At 40.6% G+C, this 22362-nt stretch overlaps 1 protein-coding gene across 2 annotated transcripts in view; it reads right to left on the bottom strand.

Annotated features, from left to right (window-relative positions):
• The window catches only part of LOC126417061 (caspase-6-like), a 193710-nt gene that overhangs the window by 91995 nt on the left and 79353 nt on the right, over positions 1 to 22362 (bottom strand). For both annotated transcript variants that reach the window (XM_050084957.1, XM_050084966.1), the window contains exon 4: positions 10388 to 10560. In XM_050084957.1, coding sequence (XP_049940914.1) covers positions 10388 to 10560 — 173 coding nt within the window. The remainder of the gene's footprint in view (positions 1 to 10387; positions 10561 to 22362) is intronic.

Here is a 22362-nt window from a genome sequence, read left to right as displayed (position 1 = left end):
GCAGGATGCGAATATACCCCGGTACATGTAAAAGTCACAACCTAGGTATTCTGGTAACATACAGTCTTAACATGTTACCCATACACTCTATAGTAAATTTATAAAAAACTAATCTTCAAAATATTTCTCTTTTGAATAAACACGCCAACAAAATTTACAGTTAGCTCGCAAAGTGTATTATCATTAACTTTGCTCGCTGCGAGGGGCAATTTTTATATCTCTTTATATTCTACTAATTATCCTTGCACAATTCTATGAGTGAATTACGTTTCATACTTGACCATCTATATATTCGCAGAATTGATACGAAAAGTAGTACAGTACTATTACTATTCCATGAGTGCATAATTACTCTTTGTAATATTCTCTCTGGTGTGTGTTGGAAGGACTTCTAGGATTTTCTCCTTGCCAAATAGCCACATTGAATAATTGTAATGTTGCTATCGGGATTACTGGAAGAAAGAGATTGGAAATATATTGTATGCTAATCAAGAGAATATATACTGGGCATTTAGATCAAAGGTGTGTATTATATATGTATTCTCTAATTGGAAATTAGCATGGAGGTGTCGTTTCGTTGGTAATCAGAAGGGAACTTCCGATGAATTGGAAACAAACCTGCAATTATTAGATCCAAGAGCTCCATTATTTCATTGGATAATTAAACTCTATCAAAGCAAACTTTCCGCTTGATCTGAGGTTTTCCGACTGACTACGCAACGCAAGAAAACCAAGACACAGGATTGCAGATCGCTTCGAATCATCGAGACTGCGGACAAGAAGAGTCATCGTCCAATTCTGATTAAACAAGTAAAGCTTAATTATAACTTTCTTGAGTGACTGTGATGACTGTGATATGGCTGTTTATGAATGATATCATTAATAAAATACTAATAACTAAATTTCCTCCTCAACAGCAACCAGTAAAAACACAATAATTAATTAAAATTATACTAGGCAAGCACATGGAAGAAAGATCATATGCATAGGACAACATATTGCAGCATTCTTAGTTCATAAAACAATATGTGGAAAACTTAAATTCGGTGCTGGGAATGAATTTCAAGTTTGTCATACACTAAAGAAGAAATCTGCGGGGGGTTTAAAAAAAATTACTTCTAGTCAGCAGTGGTAGCGGCTAAAAGTGATTTGTAGGAGAAAAGGGGGGGGGGGGAACCTTCTTACTGTACTTCAGAAAAGTGTAGAAATATTGTGTGGGTGGATGGTATACTAAACGAAGAGGTATTAACCCCTTAATGGCTGAATAAATTTGTAGATGAAAAATAAAAATCAAACATTGTGGCGCTTTAGACGTGCCCGAAACACTCAGGAGGATGCACCACTTATCAGAAGCATTGTTAGTTTCCAGCACCTGTCGGCATTGGCGCTCTAAAACGGTCAACCTTCAACACACAGCATTGGTATGATGCGAATTCGCGACACTCGGAATTAAGGGGTAAAATCGAAGTGGGGAGGGAATAACTTTGTGGCACAACTTCACTAAATGAAAAACTTTGTGTAGGACAGTAAGACAAAACTACAGTAAGTTGGTTCAAGTGAATATCGTGTGCAACAGTTGCGCAGAGACAAAAACACTTGCTGCATCAGACCTGTCTTCGGAGTGAAAACCACAACAGATGGTGTAAGAATACTAAAATCGTTATGCAAACATGAACATGTGCATCTGCATCATACTCCGCAAGCCACCTAACGGTGTGTACCCGAGCATACTTTTGGTAGGTACTTCTGGCACCACTAAGTAATTTCCCCTTCCCTGTTTTACTCGCGAATGGCACATGGGAAGAATGTTTGTCGGTTAAGCTGTAACAACAACGACTCTGTACTATTGTACATATAAGTAATTCTTTTCATCTGATTTTACGATAAACTCGTGTAATTGATGTTCTGATTTCATTTCGTTTTGTTTCATGCCATTATGTTAAGAAAACTGTAAATAAGTTTCAATGTGAATATTAATGTTTATGTCAAATGTCAAGTAATATTGTAATAGAATTGAAATGTAATAAATGTTGAAACTGTTGTAAGATGTTTAAAATTGCAACTGTGCGTCTGCTCCATACGTTGGCAATGTGTTAGGATATGTAGAATGCAAAACCTCGGGTGAATACCCGGTCTGTCAGGGAGCGGTAAAAGGTGGATGGCAGGCGAGTGCGGGAAAATGCGTACGGGCACTGCACGGCACAACGGGCACAGCAGTAGCTGGAGTTTGGCACTGGTTTGAGCAACACCTTCTGGAACGAGGAGGCTCTCCTGGAAGACATAGCTTCACTGAGCCTCGGGTATGCCGTTCCAACGCCCACACAGCATGGCAAAATTTCATAGGCACTAAATGGAAAAGCACTGCTACGCTAAGAAGAATTAAAGTGCCGATACGTCAAGAGCCATAGCTGTGGTTGAATGTGTCCTCTGTTCCTCGCCATCTTGCCGCCCGCCACCCGCCGCATCGATACTAGCAGGTTGAAATTTTTAGTACTGTATTCGTATGGATCAGAGAGTGGTGTTTGTTTAGTGCAATAATAACCTAAATTTTACCAGAACTTCTCCATCGTTTAATTATCCTCACAACTAACCTAGACAGGGTCCTTTCCAAACATTGTGCAATCCGAGTGTCCCGAAATGAAAATTAAAAATTGCGTTAATAATAATTATTTGCTGAACTAGCTGTATTAGAATGATGTTTAAAGAAAGGTTTTGTTAATGAACCAGTAAATGAATAGCGAAGGTTTAACGAAGTCGAATGACAACTTTAGTATTGATATAGTAATGAAGTTTATTATTTCGAGACGGATTTAAAGGCATTTCAATGAACAGTAAATAAGATGAAAAGAGTAGTTACTTATATACTGGAAATCTTGAATGAATAATAAATTCAGTAATCATTAAAAAAAAAAAATACAATGATCATAACAGTTTCACAGTCGAATTCTGAAGTGATCTAAATTGGTCTGACCAGCAAAAGTTAAAGTCAATATAAAAGTCAAAATTTATCAGTGTTTTATCTTTATCAAAATTGAAATTTTGTGTGTGGCATGAAAGCACAATTTCTAGGGTAACCTATGCCTGATTTTAATCAGATTAATAGACAGTATAAAGTTTTGTAGTAAACATTATATTGTAGTGTTATGTATTCATGATTTTCCATATCAGTACAGAACGTGAAACTATCAGTTCAAAAGATTTTCTGGTTCTAAAATTCTCCTGTATTATGCAGTGTTACAACTTGTTGTTTTGCGTGAATATATACCAACTTGTGCAGGGAAGAAACTCAGTTAATACCTAATTAGGCTGGCGACCGTAATATTGTCACATTGGTAGCAACTTCTGGTTTGCTTTTGATCCTTTGATCCATCCTGACGTGTGATTGCATTTCGAACTTACTTGATGGATCATTGTTATTACAGAGCAGATGTAAGTCTGATTTGCCACCATTCAGGTACACGCGGTCGATATCTATGCGAAAATCCTTTCTCATAAGGTGAATTCCGATAACTTACCATAGCACAGGCTTTAACGAGTACGGTGTCAGGGATTACAAAGCCAAAGGGATTACAAAGCCTCTGTGTTACCTCTAATTTCTCGAATTTTCTCTTCGTGATCATTTCATGAGATATGTGTGGAAGGAAGTACTATGTTGTTCATCTCTTGCCGGAAAGTTCTCTCTCGAAATTTCAATAGCAAACCTCTCTGTGATGCAGAATCCCTGTCTTGTAGTGTTTGCCACTGGGGTCTGTTGAACATCTCTGTAGTGCTCTTATGCTGACTAAATGGTCTCGTGACCAAATGCGCCGCTCCTCGTTGGATCTTCTCCATCCCTTCTACCATTCGTAACTGATAAGCGTCCCAGATTGATAAACACTACTCAAGAATCGGTCGAACAGATGCCTTACCAGTCACTTCCTGCGTGGATGATTTACATTACCTTAAGATTCATAGAAGAATCTCAGTCTGGCAACTACTTTTCCTACTATTTGTTTTATATGGTCATTTCACTTCAGGATCGCTCTGGATAGTTACTCCTAGATATTTAACTGCAGATGCTGTTTCCAGCGATTTGTCATCAGTAGTGCAGCTGGACAGTAATAAATTTCTTTCTCTATGTATGCGCAATGCCAACGGCCTTGCCGCAGCGGTAACACCGGTTCCGGTCAGATAACCGAAGTTAAGCACTGTTGGGCTGGGCTAGCACTTGGATGGGTGACCATCCGGCCTGCCGAGCGCTGATGGCAAACTAGGTGCACTCAGCCCTTGTGAGGCAAATTGAGGAACTATTTGATTGAGGAGTAGCGGCTCCAGTCTCGTAAACTGACATACGGCCGGAAGAGCGGTGTACTGATTAGATGCCCCTTCATATCCGCATCCAGTGACGCCTGTGAGCTCAGGCCAGTTGTCAACTGGCAGGGCCTGCAACGTTCATCAATCCTCTGCAAATCGATACTATCTACTGGCGTTGCTACTTTCTGAACGGTAGTGTGTGCGGTGTCATATGCCTTCCTGAAGTGAAAGGACATGGGTTATGAGCGCTGTTAAAATGGAATGATCATATAAAGTTGATCGTCGGTAAAGAAGATGCCAGACTGAGATTCATTGGAAGAATCCTAAGGAAATGCAATCCGAAAACAAAAGAAGTAGGTTACAGTGCACTTGTTCACCCACTGCTTGAATACTGATCACCGGTGTGGGATCCGTACCAGATAGGGTTGATAGAAGAGAGAGAGAAGATCCAACGGAGAGCAGCGCGCTTCGCTACAGGATCATTTAGTATTTGCGAAAGCGTTACGGAGATGATAGATAAACTCTAGTGGAATACTTTGCCGGAGAGACGCTCAGTAGCTTGGTACAGGATTTTGTTGAAGTTTCGAGAACATACCTTCACCGAGGAGTCAAGCAGTATATTGCTCCCTCCTACGTATATCTCGCGAAGAGACCATGAGGATAAAATGAGAGAGATTAGAGCCCACACAGAGGCATACCGACAATCTCTCTTTCCACGAACAATACGAGACTGGAATAGAAGGGAGAACCGATAGAGGTACTCAAGGCACCCTCTGCCACACACCGTCAGGTGGCTTGCGGAGTATGGATGTAGATGTAGATCTGCCAGCGTGTGTAGTGCCAACAGAAAAGTTCGGAGGCGGTGGTGTTTTGGTGTGGTCATGGTTTTCATGGAGGGGGCTTGCACTCCTTGCTGTTTTGAGTGGCACTATCAGAGCACAGGCCTACATTGATGTTTAAGCACCTTCTTGGCCTCTCTCCCTCCATTTATCCCTCCTATCAACTCTGATCCTCACCTCCCTCCCCCTTCCTCTGTCCTTTCCCCGGGCATCCTCTTCCCCCTTCCATCCTGTTTTCCCCATCTACCCTCTCTCTGCCTCCTTTCTCTTATGTTTTTTAACCTTTCTGTAGGATGTAGAGCAGCATATTATGCTGCTGCCAGACACCCCCCCCCCAAGGGGGGAAGGGGGGGGGGGAATTGAAATACAATAAAGAAAAAAAATAAAGTAATGTGATACACGATGTGATGTCGTACAACATGACACAGTCCATCGCATAATCCAGCACGGCATTTCTTTTGTCGTACTATACTATATGACACAACATGACATTTAAGTTTAGAATGCATACATCAACACTCAGGGATACTTCATATTATAGATACATCCCCACCCTCAGACACTTGCTATTGTAAATCCATCCAACTCTCTAGAAGCACATAAATTTGTGTCTTATTTGTTCTTACAGCCCTCTCCATGCATGAAACAGGGGACGGGTTTGAGGGAGGATGCCCTCGGGGAATAAAATCATCACCCCTCCCTCCTCCCACCCAGATATCAAAAAATGGGTGGGACGATACACCCCCAGAAATGCTGTTCTTCAAAAAACGCTTTTTTAGCTATTACATGTATGCTCTTCAGACGATGCTATTATATTTTGTACGCTATGGTTGACGAATCTTCTGGATTTTGGGCACAGGAGCAGGGATTTTAGCCTATAAATTGCAATATGCAAGTGTACCAACACAATGCAGGTAAGAGACCTCGCTATGCTGAGGGAGTAGGGTTAACTCGTAAAGAAAGCGCGAATATGTCAAGATGTTTTGATTTAAATGTCTTTGAAGGTATCAGATAAATCGAAAATCTAGTACCCTTCTTTTACATCACTAACACTGTCCAGGACATTTTAGCCTTTTTTTCGTTCTTTGGTAGGAGTACTTCTCATTCTGGTTACCAACTTCTTCTCTACCAGAATTTTGACATTAGACCGCCCTAGCTTGGCAACCGATGTAGATTTTTGATGACCTGGGCGTTGACTGACCCAGAATAGATTCTTTTTATTATTTTTCGAACCATATTGCTTGAGTTCGGCATCCTTAGTCTGGCTGCTCTGCAGTTACCTGGGGCAGAAAATAACAGAAAACATGAACACGATACCGAACTAAATATTAAGTGCTGCGTGAAGTACACAGGGTATATAAAAAATGACAACTATTTGTTATTTGAGATATGTGCGTGAATAGCAAACTCTCAAGTTTTACATGGTTCCCGCTAGGTGGTAGCGGTGTGCGCCCACTTCAGTTCTAGTAAAAATGGTGTCGGGACAACAGAAAGCGTTTAGTGTTCTACGTTTTGCGCAGTGCGTGTCAGTAATAACTGTTCAGCGCAACTTTCATATCAGAGCATTAGACGATGGCATGAACGATTCCAAGAAACAAGTTGTTTGTGTAAAGGCAAATCGCCGAGCCGTCTCCGATTTTCTGACACAGACGTCGAACGCATACGCTATCGTTTCACAAGGAGTCAGCAGAAAGCCGTTCACCGTGCAGCTCGAGAGCTCAACAAGCCCCCGATATCCATCTGGCGTGTATTGCGTCGACGTTTACACATGAAACCAAACCAAATTAGCTGCTGCAAGCTTTCAACAATGTGTGAAGTTACGTAATTTCGTTCTTGGCAAGATAAAGGGTGACAACTTTCTCCCACTTTTACCATTTAGTAACGAGGCAACACTCCATTTAAATGGAAAGGTGAACCGTCAGAAAATGAGAATATGGGATACGGAACAACCACATGAAGCAGTACAACATGAGAGTGACTCTCCAAAACTTAATGTGTTTTGTGCAGTTTCACAGGAAAAAGTGTATGGTCTATTTTTTTCTTTGCCAAGAACACCATTACAGGTAGCACATATTTCGAGATGCTTGGAAACCTTCTTTCCCCACAGCTGGAAGCTGATCGAATTACTTCATTTACCAAATGGATGTGTCAGTGCCACAGTGGCATCTGGGTGTTCGGGAATTTTTAAATCAAAGGATTACAGAATGACGGATCGGTCAAACGGGACCAATTGATTCAGTCTTACATTACTGGCCTCCAATGTCAGCAGACCTAACTATATGTGATTATTTCTTGTGGTGGCTTACAAAAGACTGTTTCTGTGCCTCCGTCAAACAATGAATGAACTGAGACATCGCATAACAGCAGCTGTGGAAGCTGTAACTCATAACATGCTCGGTGCAGTGTGGGAACAACCTGAATACCGCATTGACATATGCCGTACGTCTCATGGGGGACTTATTGAACACCTATGAAAAGGTATGAAAAAAACTTTTTGAGTTTCTCGTGAGTCAAAAAACAAAATTCATTGTATATGTTTATTTGTTTCAGAAATGTAGACGTTCCAAATCGGATGATTCTTTTAGATATACCCTGTATGATAAAAATAATATATGTAAATAGTTCATATTATGTAGATAACTTTACGATACAAATGTGTTACATAAATAAACTTGCTTAAAACCTTACTATAGTGCAGGGTGAGAGATTCACACTACAAATAGTAAACTACTGAAAAGCACACATACTGTTATTTTTTCAAGTTTTTGTCTTTGTTTATTTAAAACATGCATCACTAAAAATTGAAAACTAAGAAACCATCGCTAGAAAACCTCACGTGAATAATTTTGCAACAACCAATCTGAATTAAGTATGAATATAATTGTCTGAAATAAGTAGAACTGCAAAACAATGTGTGCACGACAAAATATTATCAACATTTCAATCCTGTACGAAAACTGACGAACTTATCTTGTTTTGTACGAAAATAAATTTTCTACAAGATAGCATAGTAATTTTTTTTTAAGAAAATGCAGTAAAACATCATCTGTTCATTAGAAATTAGGTGGCTTTTTCTGACAAATATTTTTACAACAGTTTTTGGGTTAGTTTAATTTCCTGCGTGGCCATCGATAAAGCTTTAAATGATCGATTACGGATTCCTGACTGGAAATAGAGGAAGAAAGGCGCCATAAACTTGTGTCCGGAAATGCATCATTGCCACGGTAAATAGCGCTGATGATTGAAAGTTCCTCTGACCACGTGCCATGTGTTCTTTGTGTGTTGCAGGCTGTGTGACTAACGCAGCGTGCTGTAAGCAGCAAAATGGTCCGTCATTTATGTCGGGAACAAGCCGAGTTGGTGTTTTGGGCGGGGCTAAGTGGATGGAAACGGCTGAGAGAAACCACAACTATACTAAAACAAGTACTTCCACAGACACCAACCACATCACGTAACATTTCAAGCCCTTTTTGGGCGGTTGTAGACTACTGGGCATTGCTACACTAAGAAGAAATGCAGATGATAAACGGGTATCCATTGGACAAATATATTATACTAGAACTGACATGTGATTACAATTTCACACAATTTGGGTGCATAGATACTGAGAAATAAGTACACAGAAGAACCACCTCTGGCCGTAATAATGGCCTTGATACGCCTGGGTATTGAGTCAATGAGTGCTTGGACGGCGTGTACAGGTACAGCTGCCCATGCAGCTTCAACACGATACCACAGTTCATCAAGAGTAGTGACTGGCGTATTGTGACGAGCCAGTTGCTCAGCCACCATTGACCAGACTTTTTAAGTTGGTGAGAGATCTGGAGAATGTGCTGGCCAGGGCAGCAGTCTAACATTTTCTGTATCCAGAAAGGACCTGCAACATGCAGTCATGCATTATCCCGCTGAAATGTAGGGTTTCGCAGGGATCGAATGAAGGGTAGAGCCACGGGTCGTAACACATCTGAAATGTAACGTCCACTGTTCAAAGTGCCGTCAATGCGAACAAGAGGTGACCTAGACGTGTAACCAATGGCACCCCATACCATCACGCCGGGTGATATGCCAGTATGGCGATGACGAATACACGCATCCAGTGTGCGTTCACCGCGATGTCGACAAAGACGGATACGACCATCATGATGCTGTAAACAGAACCTGGATTCATCCGAAAAAAATGACGTTTTCCCATTCGTGCACCCAGGTTCATCGTTGAGTTCAATATCGCAGGCTCTCCTGTCTGTGATGCAGCGTCAATGGTAACCGCAGCCATGGTCTTCGAGCTGATAGTCCATGCTACCGAAAACGTCGTCAAACTGTTCGTGCAGATGGTAGTTGTCTTGCAAACGTCCCCATCTGTTGACTCAGGGATCGAGATGTGGTTACACGATCCGTTACAGCCATGCGGATAAGATGCTTGTCATCTCGACTGCTAGTGATACGAGGCCGTTGGGATCCAGCACGGCGTTCCGTATTACCCTGCTGAATCCACCAATTCCATATTCTGCTAACAGTCATTGGATCTCGACCAGCGCGAGCAGCAATGTCGCGATACTATAAACGGCAATCGCGATAGTCTACAATCCGATCTTTATCAAAGTCGGTAACGTGATGGTACGCATTTCTCCTCCTTACACGAGGCATCACAACAACGTTTCACCAGGCAACGCCGGTCAACTGCTGTTTGTGTATGAGAAATCGGTTGGAAACTTTCCTCATGTGAGCACGTTGTAGATGTCGCCACCGGCGCCAACCTTGTGTGAATGTTCTGAAAAGCTTATCATTTGCATATCACAGTATCTTCTTCCAGTCAGTTAAATTTCGCATCTGTAGCACGTCATCTTCGTGGTGTAGCAATTTTAGTGACCATAGCGTATGATCATAAGGCCTTTCAGACAGACGAACGTATATGGAGGTGGCGGACGTTGCGTACGCCAGATCTGGAGTACCGGAATCTACAGGATACTGAGAAGAACTCTAGTAAGAGCTCGAAGAGAGGCCGGAACGTGCGATCCATGTTAAAAACTGACTACAATTTGGTTTCTGCTTGTCGGGAACTGCCATTTTTGTCTCCTTTGTTCTCCTGAATTTTGAATCATTTCTCCCCAGACTGCCTTAATACATAACATGTTAATCGTGAAACTAGCTGCTACTATGAATCAAACTGATTTCACACCAACAAACCGGAAGATTCCACAGGATATGAACAGCTACCAAGACATGCAAATGCACTTAGAGTGCATTTGTCGACCTACCTGTATGAAGAAGAGTTTGGGTTTCCCAACAAGGCGTGGGCACTGAGCGGGGCTGAAAGGTTCCAGCAGGTCGCTGACATGATACGCCTGGTCTTTTGCAAACAGCACATTATTCGCACTGCCAAGTGAAAGCACAGCCACTGCAACGCAGTTGACGTGGTCCTCCTCGGCCACTGTAACCACAGACATACTTACGTTACGGCGAAATGTCACTGTCCTCATTTAATTTTCATTTACACTTTAAGACAAAAAATACTCAAGACGAAGAAGTTACACAAGTTGGTCACGAACCGATAATCATACATGTATCAACGGAGAATGCAACATTGTTAACTTTAGCGGTCTATGGACGAATGTATGACGCTTCAGCACAATTTCACTGCACAGCTGGCAGGAAAGTAAACAGGGTATATGTCGATACCAGGGCATCAAGTCTGCAAATTTCATCCGTATACTTAGTTGGACGGTACGCCTCGCAGGCAGGCACGTGAGTGATATACTCAGTTAACAGCATTTGAGAGAGGATGTACCAGGTCTGTTCAGGAAACTCCAGAAATTTGTCCACAATTTTTTTCTACGCTTACCTTTTACTTATTGTGCATGGTCTCCTTCGAAATGTTCTCCTCCACAATTGATGCACCGCTCCCAACATTTTTTCCATTTCCGGAAGCAGTCCTGGCATGCCACTTGCTGGAATGCGCGAAGGGCCGTCTGCGAATTTTCTTTTATTTCGTCTATAGTTGCAAATCTTCTACCTTTCAACTTTGGAAAGAAAAGGAAAACGTACACAGATGACAGGTCTGGAAAGTGCGGACGATGAGGCAGCACAGTAATTTCGTTTTCTGTGCAATAGTCACGCCCCAACAGGGGTGAATATGCGGGTGCATTATCCTGTAATGCCGGAAATGCATATCCTCCTATTTCCATCTATTGTACTATACATTTTTTTTCTTATTTTGTTACCTGAAGATATGACATTTCTGTGTCTTTATATATTGTAATTGTTTTAATGTGTGTGTGTGTGTGTGTGAGTGTGTGTGTGTGTGTGTGTGTGGATGTATAATTGTTTTGTTTTGTAAATATTATTTGTATTTTTATGCTGGGTTTGGCCTAGGGAAATCTATGCTATCGAACGATTACATCGATAGGTCGTGTGGAGAACCAAAGTGTTTAGATCTTTGGTAGTGTTAACTCTACTGCATGGAGCGCGGGCACAGAGAGTCTGGCTGGAGTAGGGCGGTGGAGCAGGTGTGTTGTGTGACGCTCCCACGAGTTGCCGCGCGTTTGGGGTTTGACAGCGTGTAATTGCGCTCGACTGGCTATGATAATTTCTGACACGGTGTCGCGGACGAGAAACATTAGCAGGCACACATCAAGAGCCCGTTTCGCCTGGTGGCCGTGTCGAGAAGAAGGCACACCAACATCCAGCTTCTGCAACAGCTACGGCCGACAATGAGTGACTGTCGCCACCTCCTCGATCGACGACTTCAAACCTTTAATCAACCAACAAGGAAGACTAAAAGCACATAAAGTTTTAGAACTGTATGGCAGAAATCAGCTTTTCAAACTGTTTCATCACAAAAATACAGCAACTTAGCATGAAACTTTGTTGCTCATTGTCCCAATTGCATTACCACGCAGGGTCCCTTCCTTTTCCGGAATGAACCCAAGTGTCGTTGAAATTCATACGTCAGCATTAAAGTAATATCATTCGATTTCACTGCTTTAATTTCAAAGTTCAGTTAAAGTATTCATAGCTGGCTACAATATTTAGATTACACAAGCACAAATTAAGAGTGCGAGTTTTGTTACCATATTTTAGCTTACCTGTGACTGCAGCTCAGCTTGGTACGTAGTAAATTTTACTATTGTTAATTGTTCAGAACCATTTAATTCAAGTTCAAAGTTATATCTCTTATTTCCAAATTGCGTGGATTCAAGTAGCTTTTGGATTGATTGTTGAGGTAGCCCAAGACTAACCTTATTTTATCGAATTTCGAAGTGCTTCAGAAACAAAGTTCACTATTAATTTCAGTCACTAAATTAACTTTCAGTTTTCCGGTTTTATTAATTCTTTTGCTAAATTAAGCCAGAGTGTAGCGAAATTTATTACTTCTGACAAACATTCAGATTTCACACAACACGTGTCAACCTTCAGTTTCCATGCTTTTAGTGCTAATTATATGTGCATTAATCTTTCATTTTCAGTTACTATAGTAGTTGTTCATAGGACTGGCAACCGTAATTTTCCCTAAATCTCAAATATCTAATTAACACCAATTAATTGTTAACGTAACGACTGCACATTTACTTTCTTTATTAATTTGACCCTTTTCTCAAAATTAATTTCCACCAATTTCATTTGCATTTTTCCTTTCACTTAGATGTAACCCTTTCCTCCATCTTTACCGACAAATTGACTTTGGTGACGATTGCTTTTCCCAAATTTCCATTAGGTGCACGCGGTTTAATTTTTCACTGTCATTAAGGTCGATAAGTGAGGGGGAAGTTACAATCCTCATGCAAGAACCACGAATTGTCTCATCGCATTTCAGGCTGTTTCCTTCTCACATTTTCCTGCAAGCGTCGAAAACGTCCCGATAGAGCCAGCGAAGTGATTAAACTGCCACTCTGTCTAACGCGCTGCTTCCCGAGCGGGAAGGCATGCCGGCACGAATCCGCCCGGCGGATTAGTGTCAAGTGCTGACCAGTCTGCGGATGGTTTTTAAGGGGGTAGGATGTCAAACGGGCCGACTTGGAGCAGGAGAGGCATCACTGGAAATTTTAATTTCCAGTGTCTATACTTTTACAAATAAATTCATAAAACTTTGTCAGCATGACCAGGAAGAATTCAGGATTCACACTCATTGCGGTGGAAGTTCCAAAACATAACAAAATAAATTTTTTTTACGTGTGAAATTTCATCATTTTTTCACTTACTAAAGGCTGCATTTGTTACCATAGGTACACTTTTCTTCATAAGTTAGAGAGACTCTTTGATGAATTTTGCACAGCATACATACCATACTTACAGGTGTACGAAACTCTAGAATTTATTTATGAAAAAACGAACGAGCTGTTGTATTTTAAATTTCATGTTTAGAAAAAAACACAAATTTTGTAGTTAATTACCTCAATTTTTACCATAGTTTTTAATAGATTTGGAAAATTCTAGAGTTCCATACACCTTTAAGTATGGTTTGTATGCTGTGCAAAATTCATCGAAGAATCTCTCTTAGTTATGAAGAAAAGTGTACCTATAGCAACAAATGCTGCCATTAGTAAGTGAAAAAAATGATGAAATTTCACATGTAAAAAAAATTATATCGTTATGTTTTACAACTTACACTGCTAAGAGTGTGAATTCTGAATCCTTCCTGGTCATGCTGACAAAGTTTTATAAATTTATTTGTAAAAGTATAGACAGTGGAAATTCAAATGTCCTGTGGTGCCTCTCCTGCTCCAAGTCGGCCCGTTTGACGTCCTACCCCCCTTAAGGTGGTTTTCCGTCTGCCTCGGCGAATGCGGGCTGGTTCCCCTTACTCCGCCTCAGTTACACTTTTCAGCGATTGCTGCACAAACACTGTCTCCACGTTCACGTACACCATAATTACTCTAGCACGTAGACATTTAGGGTTACATTTGTCTGGTATGAGACGTTCCCAGGGGGGTCCACTGGTGGCCCCGAACCGCACAATAACCCTGGTTTCGGTGTGGGGCGGCGGTGGGGTGAGTGGACTGCTGTAGCCTGTTGTGGGGTTGTGAACCAATGAGTGCTACAGTGGGAACGATCTATCTCCGTTGTTTCTAGGTCCCTGGTTCAACACACACACACACACACACACACCATCGATTAACAGTTTGTCCCCGTGGCACGAATTCATGATGAACTAATCCTTCAAAGTGAAAGAAAACTATGGCAGTGACATTTGATCAGACCTCGAAAGCATTTTTGGTCTTGGAGAACCTTTCCCGACATATTGTGAAGATTGAACCTTGGTCTCACCATCATAAACGTAGATTCACGTTTCATCACCAGTTATAGTTCTCTTAAGCAACATGTCGTTCTCATTTGCGCGATCCAAAAGCTCTACACAGATTACAAGGTGAATGTGTATCTGGTCTTGACTCATGAGCCGTGGGACGAAATTGGCGGCAACATGATCCATTCCAAGATGCTGTGTCAGGATTTCATGACATGACCCAACTGAAATGTTACATTCTTCTGAAATCTCTCGGACAGTCAGTCTTCGACTGGCCCACACATTTTCGTTGAAGTTCCTGATATGAGTGTAGTCGGTAGATGTCGATGGGCGTCCTGAACGAAGGTCATCTTTCATTCCCGTCCGGCCATTTTTAAACCCTGTGAACCATTCGTAACACGGAGTACCACTTTAAGCACTCATTACCATAGGCTTCCTGCACCATTTAGCGTGTCTCCGTAAAGGGTTTCTTGAGTTTCATTCAAAATTAAAATGCAGGCATGTTGCACCACTAACTCTGCCATCTCGAAATTCGCGAACTGTGCGACACAACTTTCTAGTCCATACAGCACTTGTAACACCGAAAATACAGATAAGATACCTTGTGCGCCATCCAAAAATTTTCGGTGTTTAATAGTCGTTGATAATTTGTACTGTACTTCTGATTCTGAAGCTGTAATCTGTATTACAGAAACTGTATTTACTAAGTAATCGATGTACTTGTGCATTATTTCTGACTTATACAGAGTGGTCCACTGATCGTGACCGGGCGAAATCTCTCACAAAATAAGCGTCTAACGAAAAAACTACAAAGAACAAAACTTGTCTAGCTTGAAGGGGGAAACCAGATTGCGCTATGGTTGGCCCACTAGATGTCACTGCCATAGCTCAAACGGATATCAGCTGCGTTTTTTCTTAATTGGAACCCCCAATTTTTTATTACATATTCGTGTAGTACGTAAAGAAATATGAATGTCTTAGTTGGAATACTTTTTTCGCTGTGATATATGGCGCTGTAATAGTCACAAACATATGGCTCACAATTTTAGACGAACAGTTAGTAACAGGTAGGTTTTTTAAACTAAAATTCAGAACGTAGGTACGTTTGAAAATTTTATTTCGGTCGTTCCAATGTGATACATGTACCTTCGTGAACTTATCATTTCTGAGAACGCATGCTGTTACAGCGTAATTACCTGTAAATACCACATTAATGCAATAAATGCTCAACATGATGTCCGTCAACCTCAATGCATTTGGCAATGCGTGTAACGACATTCCTTTCAACAGCGAATAGTTCGCCTTCCGTAATGTTCGCACATGCATTGACAATGCTGTCAGATGTTGTCGGTGGATCACAATAGCAAATATCCTTCAACTTTCCCCACAGAAGGAAATCCGAGGACGTCAGATTTGGTGAACGTGCAAGCCATGGTATGGTGCTTCGACGACAAATCCACCTATCATGAAATATGCTATTCAATACCGCTTCAACCGCACGCGAGCTATGTGCCGGACATCCATCATGTTGGAAGTACATTGCCATTCTGTCATGCAGTGAAACATCTTGTAGTAACATCGGTAGAACATTACGTAGGAAATCAGCATACATTGCACCAATTAGTTTGCCATCGATAAAATGGGGGCCAATTATCCTTCCTCCCATAATGCCGCACCATACATTAACCCGCCAAGGTCGCTGATGTTCCACTTGTTGCTGCCATCGTGGATTTTCCGCTGCCCAGTAGTGCATATTATGCTGATTTACGTTACCGCTGTTGGAGAATGACGCTTTGTTGCTAAATAGAATGCGTGCAAAAAATCTGTCATCGTCCCCCAGTGGCAGAACTGTACACAACGTTCAAAGTCGTCGCCATGCAATTCCTGGTGCGTAGAAATATGGTACGGGTGCAATGGCTGTTGATGTAGCATTCTCAACACCGACGTTTTTGAGGTTCCCGATTCTCGCACAATTTGTCTGCTACTGATGTGCAGATTAGCCGCGACAGCAGCTGAAACACCTACTTGGGCATCATCATTTGTTGTAGGTCATGGTTGACGTTTCACACGTGGCTGAACACTTCCTGTTTCCTTAAATAACGTAACTATCCAGCGAACGGTCCGGACACCGGATGGTGTCGTCCAGGATACCGAGCAGCATACATAGCACACGCCCGTTGGGCATTTTGATCACAATAGCCATACGTCAACACGATATCGACTTTTTCTGCAATTGGTAAACGGTCCATTTTAACACGGGAAATGTATCACGAAGCAAATACCGTCCGCACTAGCGGAATGTTACGTGATACCATGTACTTGTACGTTTGCTACTATTACAGTGCCATCTATCACAAAGCGAAAAAAGTGGTTCAACTAAAACATTCGTATTTCTTTACGTACTACACGAATATGTAATAAAAATGGGGGTTCCTATTTTAAAAAACGCAGTTGATATCTGTCCGACCTATGGCATCTAGCGGGCCAACCATAGCGCCATCTGGTTCCCCCCTCAAGCTAGACAAGTTTTGTTCTTCGTAGTTTTTTCGTTTGACCCTTATTTTGTGAGATATTTGGCCCAGTCACGATCAATGGACCACCCTGTGTAATCGATTGTAAATGAAAATATTGTAAATTTCTGGGTGGTAGCCAAGCGAACTTTATTTAAATGTATCGATAGCAACGACGAAATGGCAGTAGCGGTGCTGTTGTTAATCTTCACGTGTGTAGAGTCTCTGTCGCTTTGCGAAAGAGAGGAAGCAGCGTAGCTCAAGTGATGAAAGAGTGTGGAAGAGTTTATTGGGCGCTCCCGCAGACACGGTGTGCAGCTATGCTCTCGCCAGTGTAGACGCACCTGATTCGTTAACCGGCGAGTATTGAGAGTGCGGTCGGATTGGACAGGCGGAGGAAGCTGCTATTCTAGCTATTGCCTATACCACATTTATCCGTAGCTCTGGAGAAGACTCAAACAGCAGCAGCAGCAGCAGCAGCAACAACAGCAGCTCAGCATTGTCGTCGGCTACATTCTTGGTCGTCCGAACAGCTACAACATCCTAAGACTGTTAACTAACAGATATAGGAATGTAGAGTGGAGCGAGACTTTTAATTTCGCCACGCTACACTTGTTCCCTCAGATATAAATTATACCGTCGCAGCGGTAAGAGCGCTCGACGGCAGAGAAAATACTAAAATTGTAACTTTTTTTTTCCATCCGTCTATTGTCTCTCGAGAGCGGAAGCTTAATGCAGACGTGATCTGATGAAGATGAAAAAAACTTATTAATGTGTAGACATATTGTGGAAGTTGTTATGACATTTGGATGAGGGAAGCAATGTAAAATAAATTGCATTTAATATCAAGACAGTTTTGTATACATTAGAAATTCCTGGACAATGAAACGTATTGCAAGATTTCGGAGCAGACTTTTCACGCAGAAATGAAGTAGGAGATTTTTGAAGACCTGGACGCCGCACGAAAGAAGACATGTTAACATGGTAGAGGATGAACTCTTATTTACAACATTTCCCCCTGTCAGTTACATTTTGTTATTCTCTGTTCTTTTTCAATAATTTTTGTAGCAGAAATTGGTTTAACTTTTGCTCAGAAACGCCACAAGGACCACCCCAACAATAGCTTTTCCGAATCACGAAGTCTGATAGCTTTTCTGTAATATGAAGTCCGATTTGCATTTCATTCTTTCCCTTTTTCACGGTCATTTACGATTTTAAAACCCCCTTTTTATTCACCATTTCTTTTCTTTTCTTCTCTTTTTTCTTTTTTATTAACCACTACAACTGGCTCCCGCGACAGGACGCAATTTTCGGATGTGTCGTTTTTGAGCAAATTTGAAACTTTAATTTGCATTTTTTCCCCAACAGAGAATAACCAAAAGTCCTGAAGTTTAAATGGTAACTAAAAGACCAACCTTATTGTACCTAAGCAAATGATCATACAACAATATTGTAAAGAATTTTTGTAACTAATTCAATCTGTTTTTCTTTGCATGGCATATATTTATGCAAAACTGTTATTTTGAGACCTTTTGGTGATTATCCGATAGAGATGTATTAAGAAAATCCATATTTTGACGAATACGATTGACGCAGAAGTGATTGACCAGCCGCTGCAGGACAGAAAATTTAATGGTGAGTCACACAATTATGTTTCATTCAAACATTCAATAGCCAACTCCAGAATCCATTTTTCCCTTTCCACACATCCTGTAGTTTTCTTCTAGATTTTTCCAAAATTATCTATCTCTATTGTAGTTTGTGGTATTTACAGTATTGTTGTAGCATATGAAGATCATGAATTTGACCGCCAAACAGTCATTTGTTATGAAAAATTTTGTCCGCCCTGCGCGGCATCTTTCTCAACCATTATTTGCAATAGAGCGATCATTTACATTGACGAGAAAATATTTCAACCTAAATTTGAGTCAAATCTTTATTAATCAGACTTATATTATTCCCTTTTTGACTTATGATTATACATCCTATTACAATGGAACGCGGTAAGGTAGAGATAGTTTCGGCAGATGAGTTAAGTGAAGTAGATTCATCGTTCAACCAACAAGAAAGTCCGCGTTTCCCTCCATGGACGAGTTCACAGATCAGTGCAATGATTTTGCCTCAAACTCGCAACATTTGTGATAATACACAGATGGCGACTTTAAATGATGAAATGTGGAATGGACGCGAGACTAGACCGTCAGCGCCATTGTTAACATCATTGTCAGAACCGAATATGAGACAAATTCAGCAATGTGACACAAATCGGACACAGGAAACTGACAAACTGGACCGACTATTAGAGTTATTTGCAGACATGAAATGAGACGTTAGTCAGAAAATTGACATATTAAACCATACTATGACCGAAAATTTTGAACAAACGACAAAACAGATGACAGAATTTAATAACACCACTCAACAGCTCAGCCAGCGATTTGAGACATTGTCCGACCGAGTCACTAAACAGGAAGAAACTTTGGTTACATTCACACATGAAACAAAAAACAATATCACCCAATGCGAGAATCAGTTAACTCAAATAGTTAATGTGCAGCAGGAAGTGAACACCCGTGTGGAAGAGTTAGCTCAGGTCCGCACTTCAGCTAGCTCCACCCAAGAAAAGCTGACTGAAGAAGTAGGAAATATTACCCAACAGCTCACAATGGTAGTTCTTGAACAAACCCACCTCAAAGAAAAGCTAGAAAAATTAGAAGACCGAGCGGACCTAAACAACGACACCAACATGGCCGAAAGAATTGTACATGAATGTAAATTGTGTGACGACTATCTGGACAAAAAACTTGAAACAATTACACAGCACATACTTTCAAAAACAAAGACACATGTTAAAGACAAGACAAAACACACAGAAGACGAAGTGACAAAATTACGAGACAATGTTATGCTGTGTTTGGCGATTGGTGCAAACGCATCGTCAGGGAACGACAAAACAGCTAAAACCATGGTTAATGACACAGACAGAACACCTATTGTGGAATCACCTATTTCAAGTCAAAATTACAATGTGCCGCTTTCATTTCCACCAAACGAGCAATATTACGGTACGACACCTAGAGTAGCAGGTGGCATAAATCACATCAATACAGTTACGCCAACCAGCATGGCCGATGGCACGTTTGTAAGGCATGGGTATTTCCAGACATTTTCCAGAGAGGACAAGCACAAAGTCCACCCTATTGTGTTTATTAGATCATTTGACGGTGTTTTTCCACGTAGTTCGTCAGAAGTCGATAAAATCAGATACGTCACCAATCTCATGAGGGGACGAGCAGCTAAGTGGGGTGCCGCTATGAAACGGTGGTGCCTTACGTTTGAACAGTTCGAACAAGCCTTCTTGGACGAATTGTGGTCCGAGAATGAGCAACAGAGTCTAAGGAGAGAAGTGTGGAACCCCGAGACCTATGACCCTAAAAAAAGAGACATTAAGACAATACTTTGAGAGGTACCTAGACAAGACACTGTACTGGTCCAAACCAGCTGACTTGCCAGCGATAATTGACACTTTAAAAAGCCACTTACCCTTTCCATACTGAGACAGATTAATAGGAGTACCGGAGAATGACATTAAGACTTTCTTAAACTTCTTAGATCAAATGGACGTAGTTTACAGAGGCGATTCACGCTGTAATGGTACTTTGACTTCCGCAAAGTTATAATTTACGATCGCGCACGCAGAAGAGCGCTGCGCCAGCGACCAATTTTATAAATAATTTCGTTCTTTTTTTTTTACTTTTGCGTAGTTTTTTTGTTTTTAAGAACTAATGGATGTCTCTCTCTCTCTTGTCTTGATACGAAAGACGTGTATTTTTCCGCGATGTGTTGAATGTGCTTTTGGTGAAAATTAAAATTACATTACAAAGCGATGTTGTTTCAATAGCTAATGAGGAGACGATAATAAAAGGTAACACCACAATTGGCGTCCTGGTGACAGGATTTGCAATCTTCGGATTTGATACAAGTGCAGTCTGGATTTGATACAAGTGCAGTCTGGATTTGATACAAGTGCAATTATTATAAATTTTGGACATTTTATCTAATTTTAACCACTTAATAGCATCTGAAAACGAATTTGGACCAAGTCTCATTCATTTCAATTGTAATGTTACGTGCATGAAATTTACAACAATATTGTTTTCCCTGTTATTAATTTGTGTTAATTTTAATTTTCATGCTGAGGAAATTAATTTGGTAAAAAAAAAAGGGAAAAGGATAACGTTCCATAAAATAATTTGCACGGACGCGAAAGAAAAATTTTGGATTGAAAACTGTATATTTGACGCTACATTTGCAACATAAAGACTGAAAAAAAATTGGTGAGTACAGAAATTTACATTTTTTCCAGTTTCAAGCAGCCATCTGTACTTCCTTTATTCCGATCCATTTATTTCGAAATTATTTTTTCAAATTGTAGTTAAAATTGATTTACTACTATTATTGGAAATGGTAAGTGAAGAGCATATTCACAGTCATTTATTTGTGAGAGGGAAATTTCAGTACCAGTTTAATAATTCAATTTCTAATTAGAAATCATATAGAAATATCCATTTCCATTAGAGAAATTTCAGATTTCAACATATCATATTTCAAAAAAATTTTTTTTTACCATTGGAAAATTTTATTTGTAATTAATTATGAAAATCGCAAGATGGGCGCTAGACACGTAGAATTTGTTTCTGTGGACGAGCTTAGTGAAAGTGACACATTGCAAAACATGCCCGACAGTCAAATGAATATTGAACTTAATAGTGAGGATGTTCACGACATAATTTTACCGGATCAATTAAGACAACAACCCCTATATTTAAACAGATATACAGGCGAATGGAGAGTGAGTACTACGCGACAAGACATGACATTGACAATGTCAACTTCAGAACCAGACATCAATCAGACACGAAAAAATAACGAAACTAAGACACAGGACTGTGACATGCTCAATCAGATTCTGAAGTTACTTGGTGACCAAAACAGAAAATTTGACACTTTAGACAAAAGATTTGACGCTTTAGACGAGAAAAATGACAATTTAAAACGTGACATTGGGAAATTTGACACTAAATTCGATGAACTGACACGGGACATAAAACAAAATTTTGAAAAACAATCGAGACAAATTGCCGACTTGACAGGAACCACCAGTAGTCTTGGAAGGAAATTTACTGACTTATCAGACAAGGTTACGAGACAAGAAAAGGTATTTGTGGAATTCAGTGACGAGACAAAAACTGACTTACAACGATGTAACGAGAAATTGTTAACAGTAGTTATTGAACAACAGAGAACCAGTACCCAAGTTGACGAATTACGACAGTCACACAATTCCGTAAAAACAAACCAAGAACACTTAGACCTGACGATTACAGACCTTTCAGACAGATTAAATGATGTAACATTGGAGCAGAAATCCTTACAGGAAAAGTTAGAAAAGCTTGAAGACAGAGCAGATGTAGCATCTTTC

This window comes from Schistocerca serialis, chromosome 1 (assembly GCF_023864345.2).
Source record: "Schistocerca serialis cubense isolate TAMUIC-IGC-003099 chromosome 1, iqSchSeri2.2, whole genome shotgun sequence".
In the NCBI taxonomy this organism is placed as follows: Eukaryota; Metazoa; Arthropoda; class Insecta; order Orthoptera; family Acrididae; genus Schistocerca; species Schistocerca serialis.
Note: the sequence above shows the minus strand (reverse complement) of the source record. Positions and strands in the feature narration are given on the sequence as shown.